At 37.5% G+C, this 23230-nt stretch overlaps 2 protein-coding genes across 4 annotated transcripts; one reads left to right on the forward strand and one right to left on the reverse strand.

Annotated features, from left to right (window-relative positions):
• Positions 1 to 1654: 1654 nt before the first annotated feature.
• Positions 1655 to 23230, reverse strand: rtf2 (replication termination factor 2). Its single transcript, XM_067504188.1, has 9 exons — positions 23069 to 23230; positions 20975 to 21069; positions 20783 to 20876; positions 20464 to 20603; positions 19216 to 19294; positions 9574 to 9684; positions 5913 to 5967; positions 5111 to 5182; positions 1655 to 2603 (listed from the first exon to the last, which is right to left on the reverse strand). Exons 1-9 carry the CDS (start codon positions 23135 to 23137, stop codon positions 2407 to 2409), a joined length of 912 nt encoding a protein of 303 aa, XP_067360289.1. The 5' UTR covers positions 23138 to 23230; the 3' UTR covers positions 1655 to 2406.
• gcnt7 (glucosaminyl (N-acetyl) transferase family member 7) lies at positions 11274 to 18341 on the forward strand. Of its 3 annotated transcripts, none has more exons than XM_067504185.1 (5): positions 11274 to 11932; positions 14071 to 14320; positions 15862 to 16603; positions 17304 to 17399; positions 17558 to 18341. In XM_067504185.1, exons 2-5 carry the CDS (start codon positions 14120 to 14122, stop codon positions 17812 to 17814), a joined length of 1296 nt encoding a protein of 431 aa, XP_067360286.1. In that variant the 5' UTR covers positions 11274 to 11932; positions 14071 to 14119; the 3' UTR covers positions 17815 to 18341. The 3 variants fall into 3 exon arrangements, with proteins under 3 accessions (XP_067360286.1, XP_067360287.1, XP_067360288.1); XM_067504186.1 differs by lacking the exon at positions 11274 to 11932 and adding an exon at positions 15342 to 15418 and having other exon boundaries at positions 14154 to 14320; XM_067504187.1 differs by lacking the exons at positions 11274 to 11932; positions 14071 to 14320 and adding exons at positions 15038 to 15150; positions 15342 to 15418.

The raw sequence follows: 23230 nt of genomic DNA on the forward strand, positions 1-23230 counted from the left end.
AAGGTGAAATAAGACGAGGTGAAAATCCAAGATGAGGTAATTCCACCCCAAAAGCCACATCGCCTCAGGCTGACTGAGAGAATCTGCTTTCAAAAGCTACTGAAGCTTTTTAAGGCCCAAAATACTTCTTGTTATCTGATCTGCCAAATACTTTAGCTTCAACTAATGAACACATCAAAGTGTCTTGGCTACGTGGTTGAGCACGTAGCTTAGGATGCACATCTTCTTGGCCATACAGTATATGTGGTCTTTGAAAACAACCTTCGACTTTGTGATCTGCAGCGGTGACACCTGCCATAAAATCGTGCCATTAAAGAATAGAACTATACATAATTAGGAAAGACGGTGGTGAGAAACGACGGTGAAACTCTTATCTTTCTAAACATTTTTTTAATTCTACGGTCTCTATATTATTCTTCAGTTTTAAAAAACATTTTTTTAAAGACATAAACATCAGGTAATAATTTTCAAACAGGTCGACATAGGCCTCCAATTTGCTATGTGATTTCTAAATAATACTTTTAATTAATGTATTTTTGATAAAAATCAATAGCGTAATAGCATATTAAGAGCGCTATAATAAAAAATCGTATTACAACTTAGTATTCAAAGGTGGATTTAACTGCAAATGCCAGGGTTGATTTGTTTTTGAGCCCAACACTCTTGCTTCATCATGCAGACTGTCGTAAATAAATTTCTAGAAAATTCCATTCAGATCAGAAAAATCTTTCAAGTGTCCAAAATTAAGGGCCCCCATAAAGCTAATATCGTTTTATGTTTTATGGGGGGTAGGTACTGGTAGACCCTATAAAACTAACGAAAGGTCTCTGCTGCCTCAAAAAGATCATGAATTTCTATGATTGCTAAATAAGGTCAGTTGAGCTTTTGTGGTTCTGATTTTGATTCATTCTTTCTGTGTCAGCCACTGTAGTCAACGATCTAAGAGCGCAGAAAGATGTAACTTAAGAAAAAAAGAAAGAAGTTACTACAGACTGCAGCTGAATGACATAAAGTGCAGAGAGGGCTTATTTGAATGTTTATCCACAGTGATTGGATTATTTATGGTATAACTTACATTTCATGAGAAGCAGACACGCTCGGCTTTACAGGGTCCCGAAGTTTGAGTCTTAACCGTCGCAGGGTGCGATAAGGACGCCTCTGCTGCCGCCGTGTGGCGGCATCCTCACATTACAACAGATGTTGTAATGGGTTATGGTTTCGATTCTGTGCGGAAACCCCACACAGAAAGCGGGGAGCTTCTGAGGCGGCAGCGCAAAGCACTCTCCGACCGTGCTGCCAGGGCAATGTCTGTTTGAGCAGCATCTACAGAGTTGGATGTCCCAGTACATACAGTGAACACTGACATCACAACAACTTTACTTTGTACACCTTTTAACATGTAAACATGCTGTCAGCTTTACGTAATAAGAGCCTGTTAGTTTGTTTTGGTGTGAAATTTTCTCCTTAAAGGGAGATGCAGCCACTGCTGTCACTACAGGTAATTGTTCTTCTCTTTAGACGTATTAGCATTGTGCAACAAAATATTATATCACAGATGAAAGACACATTAAAGATGACCTGTTGTGCAATTACTTGGTGGGATAACACAGTGAGAAAATTACACAAAAACATCAAGTTACTGATTGAGCAAAAATATGTTGTGATTAGGTAGAAATTTAATGACATTTGCTTATTACATGCAAAAAAGAGAAAATAGAATGGTTGTCAACTGCAAACGGGAAGAAAATGCACTACATTGCTATCACAAACTAAAAATCCATATACTTTTACCACATCACATCAAAAATCGTCCAAGAGACTTCTACAGACAGTCTGGGGAGAAACATAACTAACAAAAAAACCCTTGAAGCTTATGATGCTCAAGACTGAGGAAGAGCACTTTGTTAAGACTGTTAACAGTATGGCAAAAAAGCGCTTCCTTTAATTTTATATGAAGACGAAATGGCTTATTACCAAGCTTATTCTCCAATGCTTATCAGGAAACAATATCAATAATGCATCTAATGGGTGGATTTATCTAAAATTGCTGAAGACTGGTACTGCATAGCAGAGAGAAGTTTAAAAATATGTAGTCGGTCCACTAGGAGGCAGCAGAGTGACAAAGATAACACTAGAATCGACTCTCAAAGAACCTGTGATTGAGAACAAAGATGCAGGGAATACATGGGGGAAAAGATGGGCTACAAACAAGGTTTGTGCTAAGGGAGCTAATTAACAATATGTTCACACTATGTAAACACTGAGCTAGTGAGGACTTTAGGGAGAGGCTGAGTTTGAGTGTGAGAGCGTTTAGTGGAACCGGTGTATGCAGAACTAGATTAATCAGTAATGGGTCACAATATATAGAGCAATCTAAAAATTCAAATCTTTGCCCTGAGTGAGTTACTAGAAGTGATATGGGGTGTGGGTGACCCAGTTGGATGTCTGCTCTTTTGTTCGCTTGGCAGAGCTGTGGCTTGTGAAGAGGGACTTGAAGACCTCAGACTTCTCTTCCATTTTCTGGACGGTCCTCTTGGTGGCGGAGGCTGTGGAAGATTTTGTGATTTTAGAGGAGCTGGAGGATCCCGAGGGTCCAGCCATGTCTGACTCATAAAAATAGGAAACAGCGGAGGATGAAGATAGGAAGGAAAAACAAAGCAAAGAATTAAAACATTAGGAGGGGAGAAAAATCAAAAGTAGGGCAATATGGTTACTATTAATATTTAAATGTTTTATTTGTACTTTTTTCCCCCTACTTCACTTTGTTATGTTACAGTTCAATATTTTCATATTAAGTTTGTTCTATATTAAGCAAATAATTAAATAACAGGACTCTGTGTTTGAACATATACACAGTCAAACATGTCCTCTGGACTTAAAGGTCTTTACTTGACTTTTTTTTCTACCAAATGATGATATCTGCTCTGGTAAAACTTAATATACAAAATCAGCATGTTAAAAAGAACAGTGTTAATTTTAACATCTGATTTTGATGTAATTTTTGCCTTAAAAAGTTTCACTTATTAAAAAAACACTATTATCTAGTTTTACGCTTGCTGAATTTTTGATGTAGAAAGCTCCACTAGATAGCAAAACAAAAGATATGTTATATGAAGGCAGCCTCTACAGCAGTAAATGTTAATAAGACTATATAAACTATTAAAATCTTTATAAATGCATGCTGCTCTATGCTGGTTTTTGTGTTTTCTCATCTTATTCTTACCAAATTAGTTTTGTTCATAAACATTAGATGACAGACTTTAAGGAAAGCTAAATGTTTCTAGATGTATACAACAGGCCATTCTGAACCAAAGATCTTTATAGTGATGGTTGGTACAGTTTGTGATATCAGAGCAGCTGCAGGTGTTCAAATTTACAAGTGACTCTATTAACCACATGTTTGCTTGGCTGGCCATTTTCAAAAGCTGTTGAAAACATAAGGAGAAATCATTAGTGTCCTCAGTGTCACTTTGTCTGCTTTTGATTAAATCAATTAAATTTGTTTTTGTAACTCTTGTTTGAATAAGCATGTCATGTGAAAGAAATATATTTCCTGTAGTTAAGTAAGGTTTATGGTAATTTAATGACATGGGAAAACTAGAGTGTCAGAAGGTCCTTTTCCTACTTCAATAGTATGATTAAAATGATTTGATAATGCTGTAAAGAAAACAATTGCACAATGTGAGCCATTGTTCACAAACCAGGTGCCTTTAAAACTTGTACAACAATAGTGTAAGACAAGCCCTGTCCTCTGTGTGAGTTAAAGAAAAACATTTATTCAAAGAGAGGGAAAGCTGATGGGAGACAATAAATCAGTTAATACATGACCAGTTCTGAACAAAGGTCAGTTCTCTTTACGTAAGACAACTTGATCACTGGTAGTTATGTGTACTTTCTGTTTTGGTCATGATCTGAATGGAAGCAAAAGTCTTTCCCCACAACTGAAATCTGCTAATTTGCTCCAATATTGCCAATAACTGAATGTGATCACATAAACTCCAACCCACGTGGTGGCTACAGAGACAGTTGATCAGCAATCACGCATGGGTGTATTGTTTAAGTGTTAATAGTTTAGGTGACTTAGCCTACTGTATTTTGATCATGTTTTATTACAAAAATAGCCCTCGTATAAATCCCAATCTATGTGTGCTGTCCGAATGTGTTAGCAAACACAACAGTAATTAAATGACTGTTCGTCTCAGAAAATAAATGCCTGTTTATTGCAAAGAGATCTACCTCCTATCTGTAAGAGAGGCACACCTGAATTTGTAATGCCCAAATCTCAGGTTGATGCACTGCTTTCATATCTTGACTTGCTTTTTATTTGCCTACATTAGCATAAGATACCAAATCATGTATGCCTATTTTCTTTCTTTCTTTTTTTATACTTGCAACAGAATATTTTTCTTGTATTCAACAGCTTTCAATTTAATTCCAAAAACTTTGTTTGTCCACTGGAGTCAATTCAAGCACGAAAAGCATTTAACAGAGAATAGCAGAAGCTGTAATGTACAGCTAAAGATAATAAGTAATAATAATTATATAAGTCATGATCATCATTTGTTGATATGTTTAACATTCAAAATTCATCGGAAAATTTCTTGTACGTGACGAACAGACAAGGCAGCATTGACAACAAAGCAAATGAGGTCACCTTCTATTTTCAACAGCCGCCACAACTTTGATGCAACCGATGAAGCATTCAAATGATGGTCATGGGTTAACTTAGTCATTTGTAGATATGAAACGTCTCTGAGTGAGACTTTATACTGAAGATGTTAAGCTACTTCAGCTCCTGTTTGTCTCTACATCTCAAATTTTTGGAGATATTCTATTCGGTAACACAAAATAGAATTCGTTTTGTCACAGTTAGTTTTTTCAAAGGTTACTCATATTTAGTTTTTGGAAATGTCTAGCTTGCGTGAAAATGGTGGTCAAACACCAGTAATTATCATAGTTTACCTACTTGACAAGCCTAACACTACCATTTTGTTTGAAGGTGAAGAGGATTTATTTTCTGGTCAACTTTTAAATGCAACACAAAAGCTTTTTATTTTTTAAAGAGAGTCCTACATTTAGGCTTTGTCTGAATTTAAGAAAGCACAGGTACCTGACAGGCTGCTTTCACCACCATTCTGTACTGGACTCCTTGCTCCATCCACTTGTGGAGATTGTGTGCCTTCTGCAGGAAGAAACAAGACAATTCGATTAAGAAGAGGATAATTCATTATTGTGTTTAAATAATAAACATGATTTGTCTTGTGGCCTGTAAAAATCATATATAATTCTAAATTATTAACACAAACTGACTTGATAATAAATTACATAATAAAAATGTACTTGTGTATTTGATTATGATACCAACACCCCACTCTTTTGTTAGGTAAAGGCATTGTGCTCTATACAGACCTTTGAGGACACATGTTACTGAAGGTCTATGATCTATGATTCATAAACATGACCTTTTCCAACAGAACCTATTATGATTTCATTCTCATATGAAACTTAGACTCAGGGAATAAAACAGAAACTTGATAAGAATATATATGATTACATTTATGATAAATGTATTCAGTACAAACAGACCCTCTAAAACTTTAATATGTGATAGGTGTCATAAAAAAAGACATGATGGTATTATAGTTATATACTATTGTTATAAATGTTATAGGTTCTGAAAAAAAAAAAGAGTTAAGCTGTGATAATGGCTTAACATTTTTCAGCATTATTCTTTATTATAGAATAATGCTGCATTATTATAGGCATTATTATAACGCCTAGCTCCAATGCAGCACATTCAAAACATTATTCAAATGAAGTTGCAGTGTGCTAGCCATTTTGTTTATGGAAATTCTAATGAAAGTTTTCTGAACAAGATACACAGTGATGCCTCAACCAGGATTTACACAAACCTTTTGAGTCTTGTGGTTTTGGCACAGTTTCCGCTGCTTTGCTCTTCTTTGATTTCTAAAATCAGAGAAAGGAAATGTGTGAATTTCTAATGGAAAATTGCAGACATGATCAACTATTAATGTTTGGTACTAATTTGCTGCTAATGAAAAATGTTTTCCTGTGATAGATGTACACTGTGACCGTTAGGAAAGCTTTAAGCTGTTGAATTAAGCATCAGCAACCCCTCTGTGTGCAGAAGATAAGGTGGAAGTGTCTGTTTCTACTGCTACCACTTACATTGTGGTTGAGCCTAAAGCCTACCTAAAAAAGACATAAGCATAAGGATAAGGCGATAAGCATCTATCACTTTTAGATATGCAAGATGACAGACCTGAAGTTCAACCAAAGGCATTAAAGGCTAAACCACAGTAAACATGTGTGCTATAAATAATACCTTTTTGTTCCACTTTGACCTGAGCTTAGAGCATATGAGCCTCGAAGCCAGCCCTTGCTTTTCTCTGTAGCTCTTTTTTTGCAAGAAATAAAATACTGAAAGACATTTGGATCGATCCAGCCTCTTTATTGATTTTACTCAAGGTGTCTGACCAGTTGTTGTCGGTTTGGACACGAAAACTTTGGTGTCATTGGGGAGTCAGTAGACAGTGGTTTGCATGCGCCCTGGAATAGAAGCAACCTCCGGCCTCAACCTCCGCTGAGTGAAAGAACTGTGAGATTGAGGGCTGAACACAACTCCTCTGATCGCAGCCGAACAAAAATAACACTGGTTGACACAGATGCCGGGTGAGTCATCTGTGTTAACCAGTGTTATTTTTTAAATTATTTGTTAAATTAAATCGGTTGAGCTCAAGTTGACATTCTTGGTTGAATTAATCTGACCGATTCCTAATCAGTGAGGAGCATAAGTGTCATTGACGGTTAGATAAAAGAGGCTAACACCTCCTAGTTACTTGGGGCGTACAAGTGTCAATAACCGGGTTGGACGAAGCCAACAAATAATACTAGTGATAGAGATGTCTGTGTTGAATAGCAGTGCACAGGCTTCCCATGGGAAATAAGGGAAGTGAGGGGATCTGGGACCCTCGGGGTGCAATTGTTAAGATTATGAAAACCAAGTATGGTGACAAAAGTATTGAATGTTTGAAAATTTGGATTGAGGATTTTGGCTTTCCTCAAGAGGGTTCCATTAGCAAAAATCAGCTAATGAAATTGGAAGAAAAATTGATGACTGAAGAAATGAAATTTAAGGCAAAAAAGAAACGGTAAGGGAAAAACATACAGATGTGTGATTTACATAAAGAATGTTTGAATATGGGGAAGAATGTAGTAGAGAATCGGGAAAGAAAACAAAACAAACAAAAGCTCATGACTACGGAACCACACGGAAAAGACAATACTTCAGTAGAAAAACCTAAACACATCACAGTGCTGAAACTGGATGCTGACTTGGACTCCTGCCTGTCAGCACCACCGCAACCACAACCATACCCCTGGCTTGGAGCAGTTGCACAGGGAGGAACGCAAACACAACCCAACTCACCTCCCCACCAACACCATCCTCATCTTCTTCTGCCTCATCTGTATCACTATCACTATCATTCTTCTTAACCACCAAATCCCAGGATCAAAAACCTCCAGAAGTACTAAATGCACCTGCATGTAGCTGGTCCAGACGGTCCACAGTTGGTCTTCAGGCCATGGACTGATGAAGATGTTCATGCAGCAGGCATTCACCTACCCAATCCGGCTGACTCTGGTGCCATTTTTGCTGTGGAACCTCAAATGTTCTGCAGAGACCATAGACCCACTGGGGCAGAACTAAGATGACTCTTGACAACAACGATGGAACTGATTTGCAGAAAGTCACGGCAAAGCTGGCACAGACTCACTGCAGATGCAGACAAATTCAGACTGGGACCATGCAGACTATGCCATATATAGAGAAGCAGTCAACAGTCTGAAGAATTCAAAATCAAGTTCTCAAGTGAAAATTGATATTCCAAAAATAACCGCTTGCAAGCAAAGTGAAGATGAGACTGTTGAAGATTATCTACACCCTCTGACGAATGTGTTTGATAGGGGTATCGAGCATCCAGAAATTCTTCACAGCAGAGGGAAAGTCTCTTTCTGAAAAACGTGTTGATGTGATTCAGAACAGTAGCCTCGAGGGAGCCAGGGGGCCAGTCGGAGGAGAACACTCACTAAATCACTCATACTCAAGGTTCTCCTGGTGATATGGAGGACAAGTGCAATTGGGCGTGCCTGCACTCTGAGTCCCCAAGCCGTGAAGAATGAGATAATTGAGTGAGAGTGAGGCAACAACACCATGGAGGACAAAATGAAATTCATAGCGCCATGGATACTGCTGGTGACCTTAATTCTGTGGACCGCCCTGCAGTTTAGTGTGCCACAGTACACTGTTCGAGCAAAACACGCCCTTGATGCGGGAGCTTTGGAAGCAGTTAAGGAGCCCTATTGAAGAATCCCACAGGAAATTTTGGTGACCTATATGAATGTTGCAGCCAAAAGAGTAACGAAATCTTCTTGTCTGTTTGTCCAGCTGCCAGACCTCTTCTGCTGGCAGTGCCGGTGCCCCTTCAACAGCTCCCGATGTTAAACCCAGCTATTGCATTCAGACCTATTCAATGGAGACGAATCACAATTCAAAAGTACAAATGTTACAGCAATCGACGGATGTGATTGGGAAATACTGCATACCGCTGCAAAAATAGACCTGGGGGAAAGTGAGGATGGCAACATTTGGGAAATTGCTGGGATAAAATGCCAAGAACATCCACGGCCTGCACCGTCCCTTTAAACCATCTGGTCCACCTGTGAGTTTGAGTGTTTCAGAAGAAAGCAGAAAGATGGTAACCCTCAAGGAAACTGTTCCCTCACCTGGGGACTAGGAAGTGGGCTCATGAAATCCACCCTACAGGCCTCTAAATTATGCTGCTCCCCACAGAACAGCCAATACCTTCCAATCACAATCACCTGAAAAGTCAGACACAAGCCATGACAGATATATGGTGGATCTGTGGAGGACAACCACAACAGACTCTCGCCAAGAATTGAACAGGAATGTGCACACAAGTGATGTTTTTGTCACCAGTGAAGGTGGGAATAGAACATGACATCTCACGACACTCCAGGAAGAAGCGCGGTCCCCCTAAAGGGTTATTTGATGAAAAAGGATTGGGGTTCCTAGAGGGGTGCCCGATGAATATAAGGCTACAAAGCAAGTACCTGCGGGATTTCAGTCTTTTCTGTGCTGGTGGCATGCCATTAATAAAAGTGTTGATTGGATTAATTACATACAGTTGAAACCAGATGTTTTCAAACACCGTTTAAAAAGACACATAACCTTTTTTTCCTCATTGTCAGAGATTAAATCAGACTATACTCCTGTTTTATGCCAGTCAGAATTTTTTAAATTATTTCTATTCGCTAAATGCCAGAATAATGACTGACATTATTTTTTTAGAGAATTTTTTATTACTTTCTTGAAACACATGTATAGTAACATGTATGGTATAAATGGTTCATGGTTCACTCTCGTGAGCGCAGTGTAATATTGTGTATAGTGTATTTAATTCGATTAATAATTTATGTCATTTCATTGCCAATTCATCATCTTAAATGAATTTACTAATAAAATCTTACCTTAGTTTTGGCTTTGGCCCGCCTCGCTTCCATCTTCTCACACAACATCTCTACTTCCTCCTTAGTACCATTGAGTACAACAATATCCTCATCTTTAAACGGCTCGCCACACTAAAACATAAATATGAAACCCTGATAAGAGAGTGTGACTGTGGCCAACACAGTAGAAAAACCTTTTTCCCACAAAGGTAAAATTGTAGCCAAGGTTGTTTAAGCTCAATGCAGGACAACACATCTTGCAGCAATGTAAAATCTCAGAATTATTGTGGGTAATACTTGAAATTTCCATATGTTTAAAATTTACCATACCACCCAGCCTGGACTGAATTTTCTCTACATTTTAGTATTAAACATCAGTGTACAAAGTTATTAACATTTTGCTATTTCTTGTGAGTAAGTGACACCACACATATAATTGAATAGGACATACAAGACTGTGTATCTTACAAAGTCTGTACCATATTTGTGACTGGTCCTGTGCAAAGCAATGGTTTGTTTCATTCAAATCTTAGTGAGACAGTCATATGAAGACAGGTAGCTTAAAAATGGCAATTGTAAAATAAGCAGGAGAATTTTCTTAAAAAATAAAAATGTAAAGATAAACATCATATGTGAAGATTAAAAATAAATATTTATGTAATACTTATGTAACGATTATACAAGCTGAACATCCAAATCCGTGACGCATAACATCCATTTTCATTTTATTTGCATGCAGGCAGCATTTGGTTTACAGTCACTTCAGAGACTTTTTTCTTTTAGATTTAAATTTAAGTAAAAACAGACATGTAAGCCTATCAATGTACCCTCAATATTCCTGCAACTTTATTTAAATTTGACTAGACAATGTAAATATATTTTTTTAGCATAGGATACAACAGAGAAGTAGCTGACTGAAAGCTATTATTAGGATGAAAACCACAAATATGCTGTATTTTGACAAACTTAATTAAACTTTTGCACAAAGGTTCTAAATAGAAAAACTAGTAATGTAATTTCCAAACTGTAATTTTATTGAATTTACAGATAATATCGTGAACAGTTTGTAAACAGATCAGAACAATAAGGCACAGTCTCTAAAGAACTAATTATTAAACATAGGTACACTTCTCCAAAAAGGTCACTAAGAACATTTTAAAACAATATCTAATTCAGAATTTACTGTATTAGTCAAACAAGTATTAATCAAACAACATAAGCTGGATGACAAAAAAGAGAGAAAATACAATGGCAATTTTGTCTATTCAAACAATGGCCTCAATATCAGCAACATAGAAATGTTTCAGGTAAAAAAAAACTGTTTTCTATTGTGCTTTTTATTTATACAGCATGTAGTTTCTAAAAGATCCTGTATTTGGTCCTGTCACACTCCGGTTTATAGAATATAAGACTATACTAAAATGTTTGCAATATTCCAATTCTTCCATTTCATACACCCACATACAAACACAAATACAAAATCATGAGTAACCAGCAAGGGATCTATTGTGTGGCTGCAATGCAGGCTCAGTGGGTGGGAACTCTGGCTATGTGCTCTGTTCAATACAAGAGGGATAATCTCAGATTGTTCTGCTGTTGCTAATACCAAAAAGGCTGTGTGGACCAGAAACCTGAATTTTTTTTGACTGGATGCCAGAATATAAATAAGACAGAGTGACATATTGCAGATATGTCAATATGTGCACCTCTGGGCTGGGAAATGAAGTCAATTAAACGTGCAAGAGAAATAAAACACATGTCACTGATTTGAGGACATGTAAATCAAGAAATAAAAAAAGGGAAAAAAGAATGATGCAAAGCACCTGTGATTAGAAAGCTATGGGGAAGGAGACTGGAAAAAGCAGGTGTGTGTGTTTGTGTGTGTGTGTGTGTGTGTGTGTGTGTGTGTGTGTGAGTGAGTGAGTGAGTGAGTGAGTGAGTGAGTGAGTGAGAGAGTGAGAGTGAGAGTGAGAGTGAGAGAGAGAGAGAGAGAGAATTTAGCGTGAGCATACTATGTTGGTCCTGTGCTTGTGTAAGAGAAACTGCTCGTAACCAGGCAGGAACAGACCTGGTCTCACGGGAAGTGGGGGAGGCGACTTAATCAGCATAGAATACAACCACAAAAAAAAAAAAAAAAAACCCTCACATAGGCAAAACACACTGTCGATGCTTGAACCAGGAAGGAAGGAATAAAAAAAAACATTTAGCTTGAACATATGACAGAAACCACTTTCCATTCTGTTTCTGCTGTTTCTGATGACGCCGCCTATATATAACAGAACTCGCGATTAGTTTTTAAGGAAACAATTATTACAAAAGGAACCGATGGGTAACGTTTTAATTCTTCATCAGAATGACTACACACTGAACTGACTCACAGGTAAGTGGCTAACCTTGTGCTAACCTTTTTTTTTTTAAATGTTGTGTTTGCACGTATTGTGTTGTGTTTGATTTAGTAGTCTCAGATGTTTTATCGAGACAGAAATAAGACAGACATGATAATAACAGACAAAAGTAATCCCAAACATACTGTTAATGAGTTTCATGATTTAACCTGATGGAAAGACAAATGAAAGGTGGCGTCACAGTGTGTTTTGTAAAATTTGATCAGGAACTACGCTGTCATGGCTAAAAAACATCTATGTATTGTAAGAGGTATCACACACCTCTGAACACTGCTGTCTGTGCAACAGATTATTATCATCTTATTATTATCTTATGACGTAAGATGTATCGCAATGAACAATCAAGAGTGGAATCATTGTCTCTGTGGTTACAAACACTGTCAAAACAAAGTGAGGCCTCATTTCTAGTAGAACAATAAACATACGTTTATAAGTTTCTATTTTCATATCATTTCAGACAGAGTAGCTGACGGAAAAATGCTGTGCCAAAGTCATTAAGATGTTAATGAGTTATTAAAATCAAATGCCATACAATTAATCTTTAATCTTCTTCTGCCACATGGAGGTCTGTACAGTATACTTATTTGTAATACCTCTGCTGAGAATTTAAGCAAAAAAATCTGATAAAATCAGCAAAGTATTTAAGCATATTCACTGAAGTGTCTTGTAATGGCCAATGTGTATCCGTTAACCTTGCATATTACTTAGTAAGAACAAGGTCAGTGTATTCCAAGAACCTTTATATCTGAGTAAATTTGATCAGACAGACATTCACAGTAGTCATGAAATGAGACCCATGTGACTTTTTTTGTGACTTTTTGTATCAAGCAGATCATAAGTTGTATCATGATGTGTTTACAGTAATTTGTCTTACTAGGCATTTCAAATTATGTTATTTGACTTCTGCATATACTTACATCACAATGAAGATGCTGATTTAAAACATGTGGGCATCATCGTGTCTCATATAACATTGGTTGTTTACTTAATACTTTATAAGCCTTACACATGTAGGTCCTGAATAATTTTCAGAGTTTTCAGATTATCCATTGTTTAAAATGTAAATAGAATGCAATTATTTGGATACCATTTGAAGCCTAGTTTTAGCACACCATAGTACAAAGGCAACATAGCAAATGCTGACACTAAAGCTGTGTAATGCTAACTTCTCAGTTTTTAGGTTAAAGCCTTAAAGGTCTTGGCGGTCTTCATCTGAGTAAATATTAATCTGAGTACTGCTACTGCACCACTTTATCAAGTTTTAATATTTTTTTTAATGTGAAGAAAGTACCCTTACTTTCTTCACATTACATTTATAATATTAAATTTATAATATTTGGTCCGTTTATCCAATACATTTTGGCAAACGTTCATTCAAATGAGACAGCAGTCATATCAGCAGGCTACAGCCCAGCTTCTGGGAGGATCTGAGGATAACGTCCGTGGTCATACTAGGGCACAACCGATTTATCTCAGTTAGCTGTGGTAATTTCACCACCAGCTGTTTTGCCAGTAGTATTTTACATGTTATTATTTACTTTGGAAGACAAAAAACCTTTTGAAATATGTTGCTGCCAGTTTGAAGGGGATTTTACGTATTTTGTTGGATATCACAAATTATCTTAGATTCACGCAAATCAATATAAAACACATGCATTTATATAAAATGTAGTTGTGCAGTGTAAGCTGTTAAATTGTTTTTAATATACTGGCATATGTACAGCCTACAAGTTTTTTCTTTATCACAATCGCCGTTAGTTGCCCGTACTTGGCATATTCTCTATAAAGAAACACCAACTTTGGGGCAGGACAGTTTCACACACGAAAACAGACTGGCCGATCACAGTCACACACAGAGACACAAGCTTTGACAGATTAAATTTTAGACTAGTTTATCTTTTCACCTACTAAGTGAACTAACTACTGAATCACACTGCTGTTTATTGCAAAAAAAAACAAACAACTATAGTTTCAAGCACTTAGGAAAAAATTCTAAATTAAAGCACATAGGAAGGTGAGGATGAGTTTGAGTTGATGAGATGAGTCGTTTTCAGCAGTTATCAATTATTTCTAGCTCACATATTTAAATTTAATCTAGATTTCTTTATTGCAGGAGTTGTATCTGTGGTGGTGCTGTCTGGATAAGGTGAAGCAGTAAGATTATGTGCCAGCTTGAAGGAAAGAAGTGCAGCTTTCTGGTATGCCTAGGGATAAGTATTATGATCTGTTCAATCATTTATTTGAAGACAAGGGAAACACCGGACCCTACACCCCTGCAACCTTGCAGGCAATTTTCCAATGAATGTAAAGCTTTGCTGCCTGCCACTGAGGAAGGAGTAGAATGGTACCGTCGAGACTGCCAGGTATGTTTACATATGTACTTCTGTTTTACACAGCATAGTGAAGGTTCACTTAAGGTATAAAATGCACAACAAATAATCACCTCATTTATTGAGTCTAACTGTCCAAAGTACTATTAACTAACTATATTAACTACAACCCTAACTGCAATAACTTCCCAATCTTATCAAGTAATAGAACATAAACAACATATTAGATGTTAAAGCTGAGACATTTTATCATTACGTAGAAAATATTAGCTCCTTTTGAATTTGATGGCAGCAAACATCTCAAAAAAGTGGAACAGGGAGGTGTTTACCCTTGTGTAGCGTCTGGTCTTCTTTTAACAACTTTCCGTAAATGTGAGGAGACAAGTTGCTGGAGTTTTACGAGAGGAATGTTGTCCCATTCTTGTCTGATGCAGGATTCTAGCTACTCAACAGTCCTGGGACATTTTTGCCAGATATCTTGGTTTATAATGTATCAAATGTTTTCTGTTGGTGAAAGATCTGGTCTGCAGGCAGGCCAGTTCAGCACCCAGACTCTTCTCCTGTAAAGCCATGTTGTTGTGATGGATGCAGTATCTGGTTTAGCAGAGTCTTTCTGAAATATGCAAGGCCTTCCCTTAAGAGACGTTGTCTGGGTGGCATGACACGACATGGTTTCCAAAAAGAATTTCAAATTCATATTCATCTGACCACAGAACTGTTTTTCATTTTGTCTTTGTTTTTAAATGCAGTGCCACCTGAGGGCCCGAAGATCATGCACATCCAGTTTTGGCCTTCAGCCTTGTCCCTTGCAGACTAATATTCTCCTCATTCTCTAAATCTTTTGACATTATACAATGTGGATGGTAGGATTATCAAAGTCTTGGCAATTTTATACTGAGGAACGTTTTTTTTTTTTGATTGGTGAACCTCAGCTTTACATTTGAGAGGCTCTGCCTCTCTGAAATGCTCCTTTTATATCCAGTCATTTTACTGAGCCAGTGCCAATAAACCCAGTTAGTTGTAAAATTCCTCTCTATTTGTTTTTGATTTGCAGCAATTATTTTTCCAGCCTTTTGTTGCCCCTGTTCCAACTTTTTTGAGATGTGTTGCTGCCTTCAAATTCAAGACGAGGTAATATTTTCCATGATATGGTGAAATGTCTCAGTTTTAACCACTGATATGTTGTTTATGTTCTATTATTAATCATTGACAATATCTACAACAGTTACGACATATTTTGTCATTGTGTTGATGACTTGGAGTAGGAAAAACAAGAGAATGTTAGCAACATACTAAAAACACAGACACACACACCACCTTCCTTTGTAGGTTTATCACAATTGAATATATTGTAGCCCCTTAACATTACATCTTTATTATGCTGATTTAGTGATCCATGATTTAATGAATGTGTGATGTTTGTGAAGTCAATAACTAATCCATTTAAAAGATCACGATCAGAATATTCAAAAAAGTATTGCTGATTATAATTTATGCCACAGTCCCGCAGCTGCTACTTATGTTTTAATAACAGATGCGCGTACATTTACATAATTTCCTTTTTCTGTATGCAGGTAGAAAGCTACATTCTGAATAATGACCTAAAGTGTTCCGATTTGATGAGACGCCTACATTTCATCACAACACCTCTGAGCCAGGAGGAGGAGAACTACCCTTTAGCATTCATTATAACTATTCATAAAGAGCTGGAACTTTTTGTGCGCCTGTTACGAGCCATTTACATGCCGCAAAATGTCTACTGTATTCACGTGGATGCTAAAGCTCCAATGGAGTACAAGGCAGCTGTGCAAAAACTAGTCAGTTGCTTTCAAAATACTTTCATCTCTAGCCAGAGTGAGATAGTGGCCTATGCTGGGTTTTCCCGCCTGCAAGCAGACTTGAATTGCATGAAAGATCTAGCAAAGTCCAAGATAGGCTGGAGGAAGGTGATAAATCTGTGTGGACAGGATTTCCCTGTCAAAAGCAACCTAGAACTGGTGAAGTACATGCAAAGTAAAGAGTGGAGGGATCGAAACATGACACCTGGGGTTAAGCAACCAGAGTCTATGAGACACAGGACACAACTCCAGCATAAGGAAATTGTGGGGTCACACGTTGCCTTGAAACATTCTGGGGACAAAAAGGATCCTCCTCCATACAATCTGCAAGTTTATTTTGGAACAGCCTACTATGCTCTCACAAGGGCATTTGTAGACTTTGTTTTAAAAAGCCCAATAGCCCTTGACCTCTTGGAGTGGTCTAAAGACACATTCAGTCCAGACGAGCACTACTGGGTGACACTTAACCACATCAAAGGTAATGCCTGTTTTGCATGGGTACACAGCCAGGCAGCAACTTCCTACTACTGCTAACATAACTTTCTTCTATTCTGTTCCATTTTTTGTAAAGTATCAATTATTAACAAGTGTGATTATGCTGTTTAAACAAAAATGAACATACAGAAACACAGTCAACGTAACAAGGTCAAGCAAAACATTGGACCATAATCTTTTTCCCTCCACCTCTTTGCTTACTGAGCCTTCATTATAGGCAATATTTTCATGTTTGCATGGGCCACAGCGCAGTTTCATGTACCAGTTTATTATGTACATTTTTGTTACACAATAAAACGGGAAATGTGGATGTACAATAAGGTGCAATGAAAACAGATGGTGTAGGAAATATGTTGAAGCCTAAATTCAAAGACAAAAAGCTGTAGATTTGTGTTTCATTATTACATGAAACAAGAAGACAACACATTTCCATCAGATCTCCCTAATGGTAATTGTAAAAGCATGACGAAACAAAACAGGGCTAGTATTTGCTCATATACAATAAATGATGCCCTCATAAATTGGCTGGTTTGGTAAATCTCTCATCTCCGGTTAACTATCACACTTGTAATTATAAGCAGTAATTTAGCTGCACTGTTATGCTTTTCTGTAGAATGGCCTTGCCCAATATTGAAATTAGGCTGCATAATAATAATACATTTTGTCTGGCTTTGTGTTTAAAGAAGCTCCAGGCAGTCATATAGATGGAGGTTGGGAAGGAGCCATCCGGGCAATCAAGTGGAGAGATCAAGAGGGACGTGTACATAATGGCTGCAAAGGTACTGTACAATAAAGCATGTTTCTTTATTAATAAGGAACATGTTCATTTGCCATGTGCAACACAATTTACAAATTAATTGTTCTGACTAAAATAATTAATAATTAATTATTGTTGTTTTCATAACACCTACACCTTTGTTGTTTTGTCATTTTTCAGGACATTACACACGAGGCATTTGTATCTATGGAACAGAAGACCTGCCATGGATCATCAACCATGATGGCATGTTTGCCAATAAGTTTGAGAGTAATACCCATCCTGAGGCACTGGACTGTCTGGAGCAGTGGCACAGAAACAAGGTGCTGAGTCAAGCAACAGTCCATATAGACCCGTCATGGCTACTGGGTACACCGAAGACTTCAATCTACAATAACTACTTTAACAGCAGTACTGGAGCATACAATTGCTGTTGAGATACTAAACAAAAGTTGTGCTACAGTTCAGAATATATATGCTCATTCAGTGCCTATGAAAGGCAAGAGCAGAAAAGCAGCAAAAACAATGAACTAAAAATGAAGAAATGATTCTCCATCTTCCACAATGTAGCATCTCCTACATCTGATGCATAATTGTGTTTGTAACAAAGTTTATCTGTTGTCTGTTTCAAATGAACACGTCAATACTATTTGATATTAGTACAAAACAATAAAGACGACTTGTGTGTGTACAACAAAAAAAATCCTAAACTTCCTTCTTCTTTAAAAACAGAGCTGAAAAGTTTTTTTTTGCTCTTTGGAACTTATGTCAGTAACTGCACATAGTTCCTTAATTTCTGACACTTTTAAAATCAATTTAAAGGCACTACAAAGTTAGGGTCAATCACATTTTCTAAAGGTTTTTATTGCCCTTCTCCTGCATTTAAGTGGGTTTCCTGAATGTATTATTTCACTCCCTATAAAACTCTTTGTTTGAAAGATAAAATAAAAATCATGAAAATTTACTGTGAATTTGATTGTAAAAACTGAAAAGGATAGTTAGATTGAGATTTAGTCTGTGGAATCAACTTAACTGTGGTTTGTGTTAACTCAGGTTAGACTTACTTTAATATCACAAGACTTAACCACTTAAAATCACATTTAACATTCACCATGAGCTCCTACAATTTAAAAACCCATAAAGAGCACATGAGTAAATGCCACATGAGTAGTAACCCAAAGGTAAGAAAATAGTCTTAAACAGGATTTTAATAATTTTAGCAAGTTTCTTATGCACAGATTTGCAAGCTCTAAGTAGTTGGAGTAAATCTCAATCTTCTAAACATCCTAATCACAGTAAGATGGGGTTAAGGTTAAAAGGGTAAAACTCTTAAACTGCTAAAACTATTAAGGCAATAAGACATGGGACTCTGCATACTACTTTAAAGTACAGGTAGAAATTGAAGTATAAATACTGTGAAGTGTAAACATAATAAATAAAGAAATAATAAATGCATAGAAATACAAATAAAGAAGTGTGTGATGTGATCAAAAAACCTGGCTTTTAAAAAAAAGTTCGATTTAGAAAAATTACGATGCCAAAAGAAAAAAAAACATTGCATATAGACATTTGCACAAAAAAACAGACTAGTAGGATATTTATTTGCAGCAGAGGAACCTGATTTCTCCTCAACCTCTAAATTATTTTAGAAGCCTGGCGTAGAGACTTTAACTTTACAGTGACAGAAAATGCTGGTTTCTGACAAACAGCTTATATGAGACTGCATTAATTATGCAACTACTTTTAAATCAAGGTTGGCAGAGGTTTAGGCTACATAAACAGAAAAGAGATAAACTGAACGGGGGTGACAGAAGAAGGTTGGAAAAGGGATCACTAACCTTATGGCAAATTTCTGTCTTAACCTCTTTTAGTGCCCGATCAGAGAACACACAGCCACAGGTCTGCAGAAAACAAAACCTGAAAACAGAATAGAAAATGTAAAATGTTGTCTTAAATTTTTCTGTGGCCACTTTTTCACTGCACAAAGTGATAAAAATCTAAATAAATATTGGGCCCTTTGTGTGTCCGCATAGTGCATTTTTTAACATGGTTCTGTTTACACAATTAGATGACACTTGAACACATCATAAAAACACAGAAATCGAGATACAGTTCTGTGTCGCATGTATAAAGGAGCTGAGATCTCAAAAATCAACGGCTTTCAGCTTGTCCCTTCAGATGTCTTTTCCGCATGTTGATTTGGCATGTGTTTTTATGCTGGATGCCCTTCCTGCTGCAACCCTCCCATTTTTTTGTCTAGGCTCGGGAATTAATTAATTTTTTTGTCTAGGCTTGGACTGGCAACAAGGTTTTCCTTGGAGGCTGGCTGGGGGCCAAAGCTGATGGCGTGGGATTCGAACCCGCTGCCTTCTGCATCCCAACCCAATGTTCTACCAGTGAGCCACCAGGCCCCCCATACACTGGAATTTGATAACACAATAGTAAGCTAGCCAAGAAATCTAACTGATCTAATCAAGTCTTACTTTAGAAAGTAGCAACTGTAAGTGTATGTCTACAGTGATAATAGGTGCACAGATCTTTAAAATGAATGCAGAATCATGTTTTACTTTTACAACTAAGTTGAGCATCAACATTTTTATGAAGGTTAATATTTGAAGTTCAGGAGCAGGACCACACCCCAAACACTCCCTTTCCAGTCTATTGACTATAAATGCCCAACTGTAGTGATCATCAGAGCATTGTTGTTTATCGTACCCGGCCCTCCCCTGTTTCCCATTCCATTGTCTCTATAGACCCCCCTGGCCCTATGGAGACAATAGCATGGGAAACAGGGGGGTGTGCTGAGCATGGAGCAATAGCAGAGCCTGCCCAAAGCCTTCACCAAACCATAGTCGGCCTGGCCCATGGTCTCAAACTGCAGCCATCATTCCATCCAACCATAGCCCCTCACTGCAGGAATCACCCCATTCCATCATCTATCACAGTTAGGATTCGGCAGATAATAATTTTATCCTTATATATTTTATCCTTAATAAAATCTTCCTTCATATCAGAATTGAGAGTGTGAGCCTTACTCCTGAAATTACTCTTAGGTTGAGGAGCTCCTCCTGCATGATGATGTTTACCTGTGCTTGCCATTCATCTCCAGCCCAACAACAGGGCATATGAACATGCCACAATGGATGTCCTCATAACGATCTCCTTTAATATTTCTTCTTTCTCCCTCCCATTCAGGATTATCAGTCAAATTTAGCTCTTTTATATCCTGGAAAATGAGTACAGTGATCAACATGTACAGATGCACGAAATCACAGATGAAAATAATAAAGAAATGTACACAACATAAACTTTGGACACACTTACTGTAGATATTACTATTGTTTTTCGCCTCAATTAACATTTTCAAAAATAACAAATTAACAAACTTATGTGACTTCACCACACCTTCATCCCACGGATGTGTGCAACAGAGTCAGCATTGGGTCTCTCAGCAGACTTATCCAGAAGATATTCAATAACAGCATCTTTGTTGTAGAGCCTGAAAAATAACCACATGGTTCTGACATTTAGTACAAAGTGTGCTATCTAACACAGCAATTTTTTTTTTTGCCTGACAACAAAAGTAAAAGTCCTTACCTTCCCAGTTCACAAGTGACGATGGGCCGTTTGAGTTTTTCTTGACTGAGGGCACAATACTTCCATTTAGCTGCCAGCTCTGCATTTTTATCAACCTGGATACACAATTCAAATGTCTTTAACAATGTAAAATCAAGTTTTCACAGTTATGTCTTTCACTATATTTTATTAACGTTACATGGTAAATATTGTAAATTGCCAAGTCATTCTATATCAATGCGATGGACTTTTGGCCAGTCATAAAATGTTTCATATGCACCAAGACGTCCCGGTTAAAATGTTAAAGATATAACCTAAGTCCATAAAGTGATTTTAACTAGCTTGTTTAAGTTCTCCTTTTGTGTTTATATAGCCTGGTTACTTAAGTGCATGTAAACAACTCTTCTTCTTGAGGACAAGAAGTCTGGTATGGGACCTGCACTGTCGCTGAGCGCAAGGCACTGCAGCGGGTGGGGAAAACCGCTTAATGCATCATAGGGACTCCACTTCCAGCCATTGAGGACGTCCAGAGGAAATGGTGCCTGCGTCAAGCTCGCAGCGTTCTCAAGGACTCATCTCACCCTTCCCATAGACTGCTTAACCCCCTGCCCTCCAGGAGGCGCTTCAGGAGCCTCCGGACTAAAACCACCAGCTTCTTTTCCACACTCCCCTACACACTAATCTCCCCTCCTCATCTCTCCTGCACATACAAACATTCAACTGCATCCCTCTCACACACTGGTCCAAGTCCTCATTCATTTCCCCTATGCATGTACTGAATACTATGCATTAGCTTCATACACTAAACCGTCAACTATTATTTATTCTGTTATGCATTATTCTTAATGTAATTGTACAATTTGCAGATACTGACTTTTAAATAAGTGTTTAAAGTTTCTGTTGAGATTTAACATCTGATTTAACATCATCAGTACTCCCATCTGTATATTATTTGTCCATCGTACTTCTACATGTATATTATGTCCATGTGGCTGACAGGATAATGTTGTCCAATCTCCTCTCAATCCTGAACAATCCCTCCCACCCACTCCACTGTGTGCTGGATGCACAGAGGAGCACCTCCAGCCAGAGACTGATCACAGTCAAGTACTTGACAGAATGCCACAGGAGATCCTTTCTTCCAGTGACCATTAAACTATTCAGCTCATCCCCCTTCTGTAAAAAGGAGGGGAACTGACAGGTCTAAATGGACAATGTATTATTTACTTTATTTTAAGGTAAATTATTATCTACTTTATCTATCTTATTTTGTGTTTAGTTGTATTTCAGTAGTTTGTATTTGTTTATTTGTCTATGTGGTTTCTTCTTGGTGTGGTTGATGGGCTTTTCCTTTCTTTTCTACTTTTCTTGTGGAGAGCAGCTGTAGCAAGGCAACACAATTCCCATATGGGGTCAATAAAGTTCTTTGAATCTTGAATAGTATTTTATCTGTATATCATGTATATCATATCATCACCTGTCTACATAATACTGTAGAAACTATTTATTTTGCACTGCTTGTTGCCCTTCTGGTTAGATACTAAACTGCATTTCGTTGCCTTGTACTTGTAGATGTCTAATGACAATAAAGTTTAGTCGAATCTAATTTACTTTCATTTATTCTTTCACTCAGGTGCAGCCTGTGGTTACGCACATGCGCAGTTCGTGAAAGCCGATTATAAACGCCTTATACATGGCAGAGTAATCGGCGTTCTCCGACAGAAATCTACATGGGGAAACCAGGTTTTACCCCAATTTCGGATACCAGCTTTCCCATATACATTACACGCAAGAAATAAGCTTTCCCGAGAAACCCAAATGTAGTCTGGTTACTTAAGTCCATGTACACATACTCAGTAGAGGTGTAGGTTTCATAAAGTCCAGAACAAGAAAATTGTAGATATTTTATCAAGTCATTATGTAACATGTCTTTCTAACTACCTCGCATGCTTAAGAGTAAGCATTAGCTCTAACAGTTACATAATGTTAATAATGTTTACGATTAAACAAGATTATAAAACACTGTTAGCACGCTAAATGGCTAACAGTTAGCAACTTATTGATAACTGTTAGGTGTCGCCCACAAAAATGTGAAGAAAAGAAAGTGTAACGCACCTTTTCTACTTTTTTGGGCCCCTTTACCAGCTCGTGTCTTTTAGGGATCGTGCCACCATCACAACCCATCCTGAAAGATGAATTTAAGGTGCCGTTACACAGTTTCCTTACTATGGTCAAAGCTACACACCACCAGACCGGAAGTTTACAGGCTGTATAAAC

This window comes from Channa argus, chromosome 5, assembly GCF_033026475.1.
Source record: "Channa argus isolate prfri chromosome 5, Channa argus male v1.0, whole genome shotgun sequence".
Taxonomy (NCBI): domain Eukaryota; kingdom Metazoa; phylum Chordata; class Actinopteri; order Anabantiformes; family Channidae; genus Channa; species Channa argus.

Coding starts and splice junctions, on each gene's coding strand:
- gcnt7 (XM_067504185.1), top strand. CDS start 14,120: ATGTGCCAGCTTGAAGGAAAGAAGTGCAGCTTTCTGGTATGCCTAGGG. Junction 16,604..17,303: donor GACACTTAACCACATCAAAG/GTAATGCCTGTT, acceptor TTGTGTTTAAAG/AAGCTCCAGGCAGTCATATA. Junction 17,400..17,557: donor TGTACATAATGGCTGCAAAG/GTACTGTACAAT, acceptor GTCATTTTTCAG/GACATTACACACGAGGCATT.
- rtf2 (XM_067504188.1), bottom strand. CDS start 23,137: ATGGGTTGTGATGGTGGCACGATCCCTAAAAGACACGAGCTGGTAAAG. Junction 20,604..20,782: donor CACACATCCGTGGGATGAAG/GTGTGGTGAAGT, acceptor CTCATTTTCCAG/GATATAAAAGAGCTAAATTT. Junction 9,685..19,215: donor AGACAGAAATTTGCCATAAG/GTTAGTGATCCC, acceptor TTTATGTTTTAG/TGTGGCGAGCCGTTTAAAGA.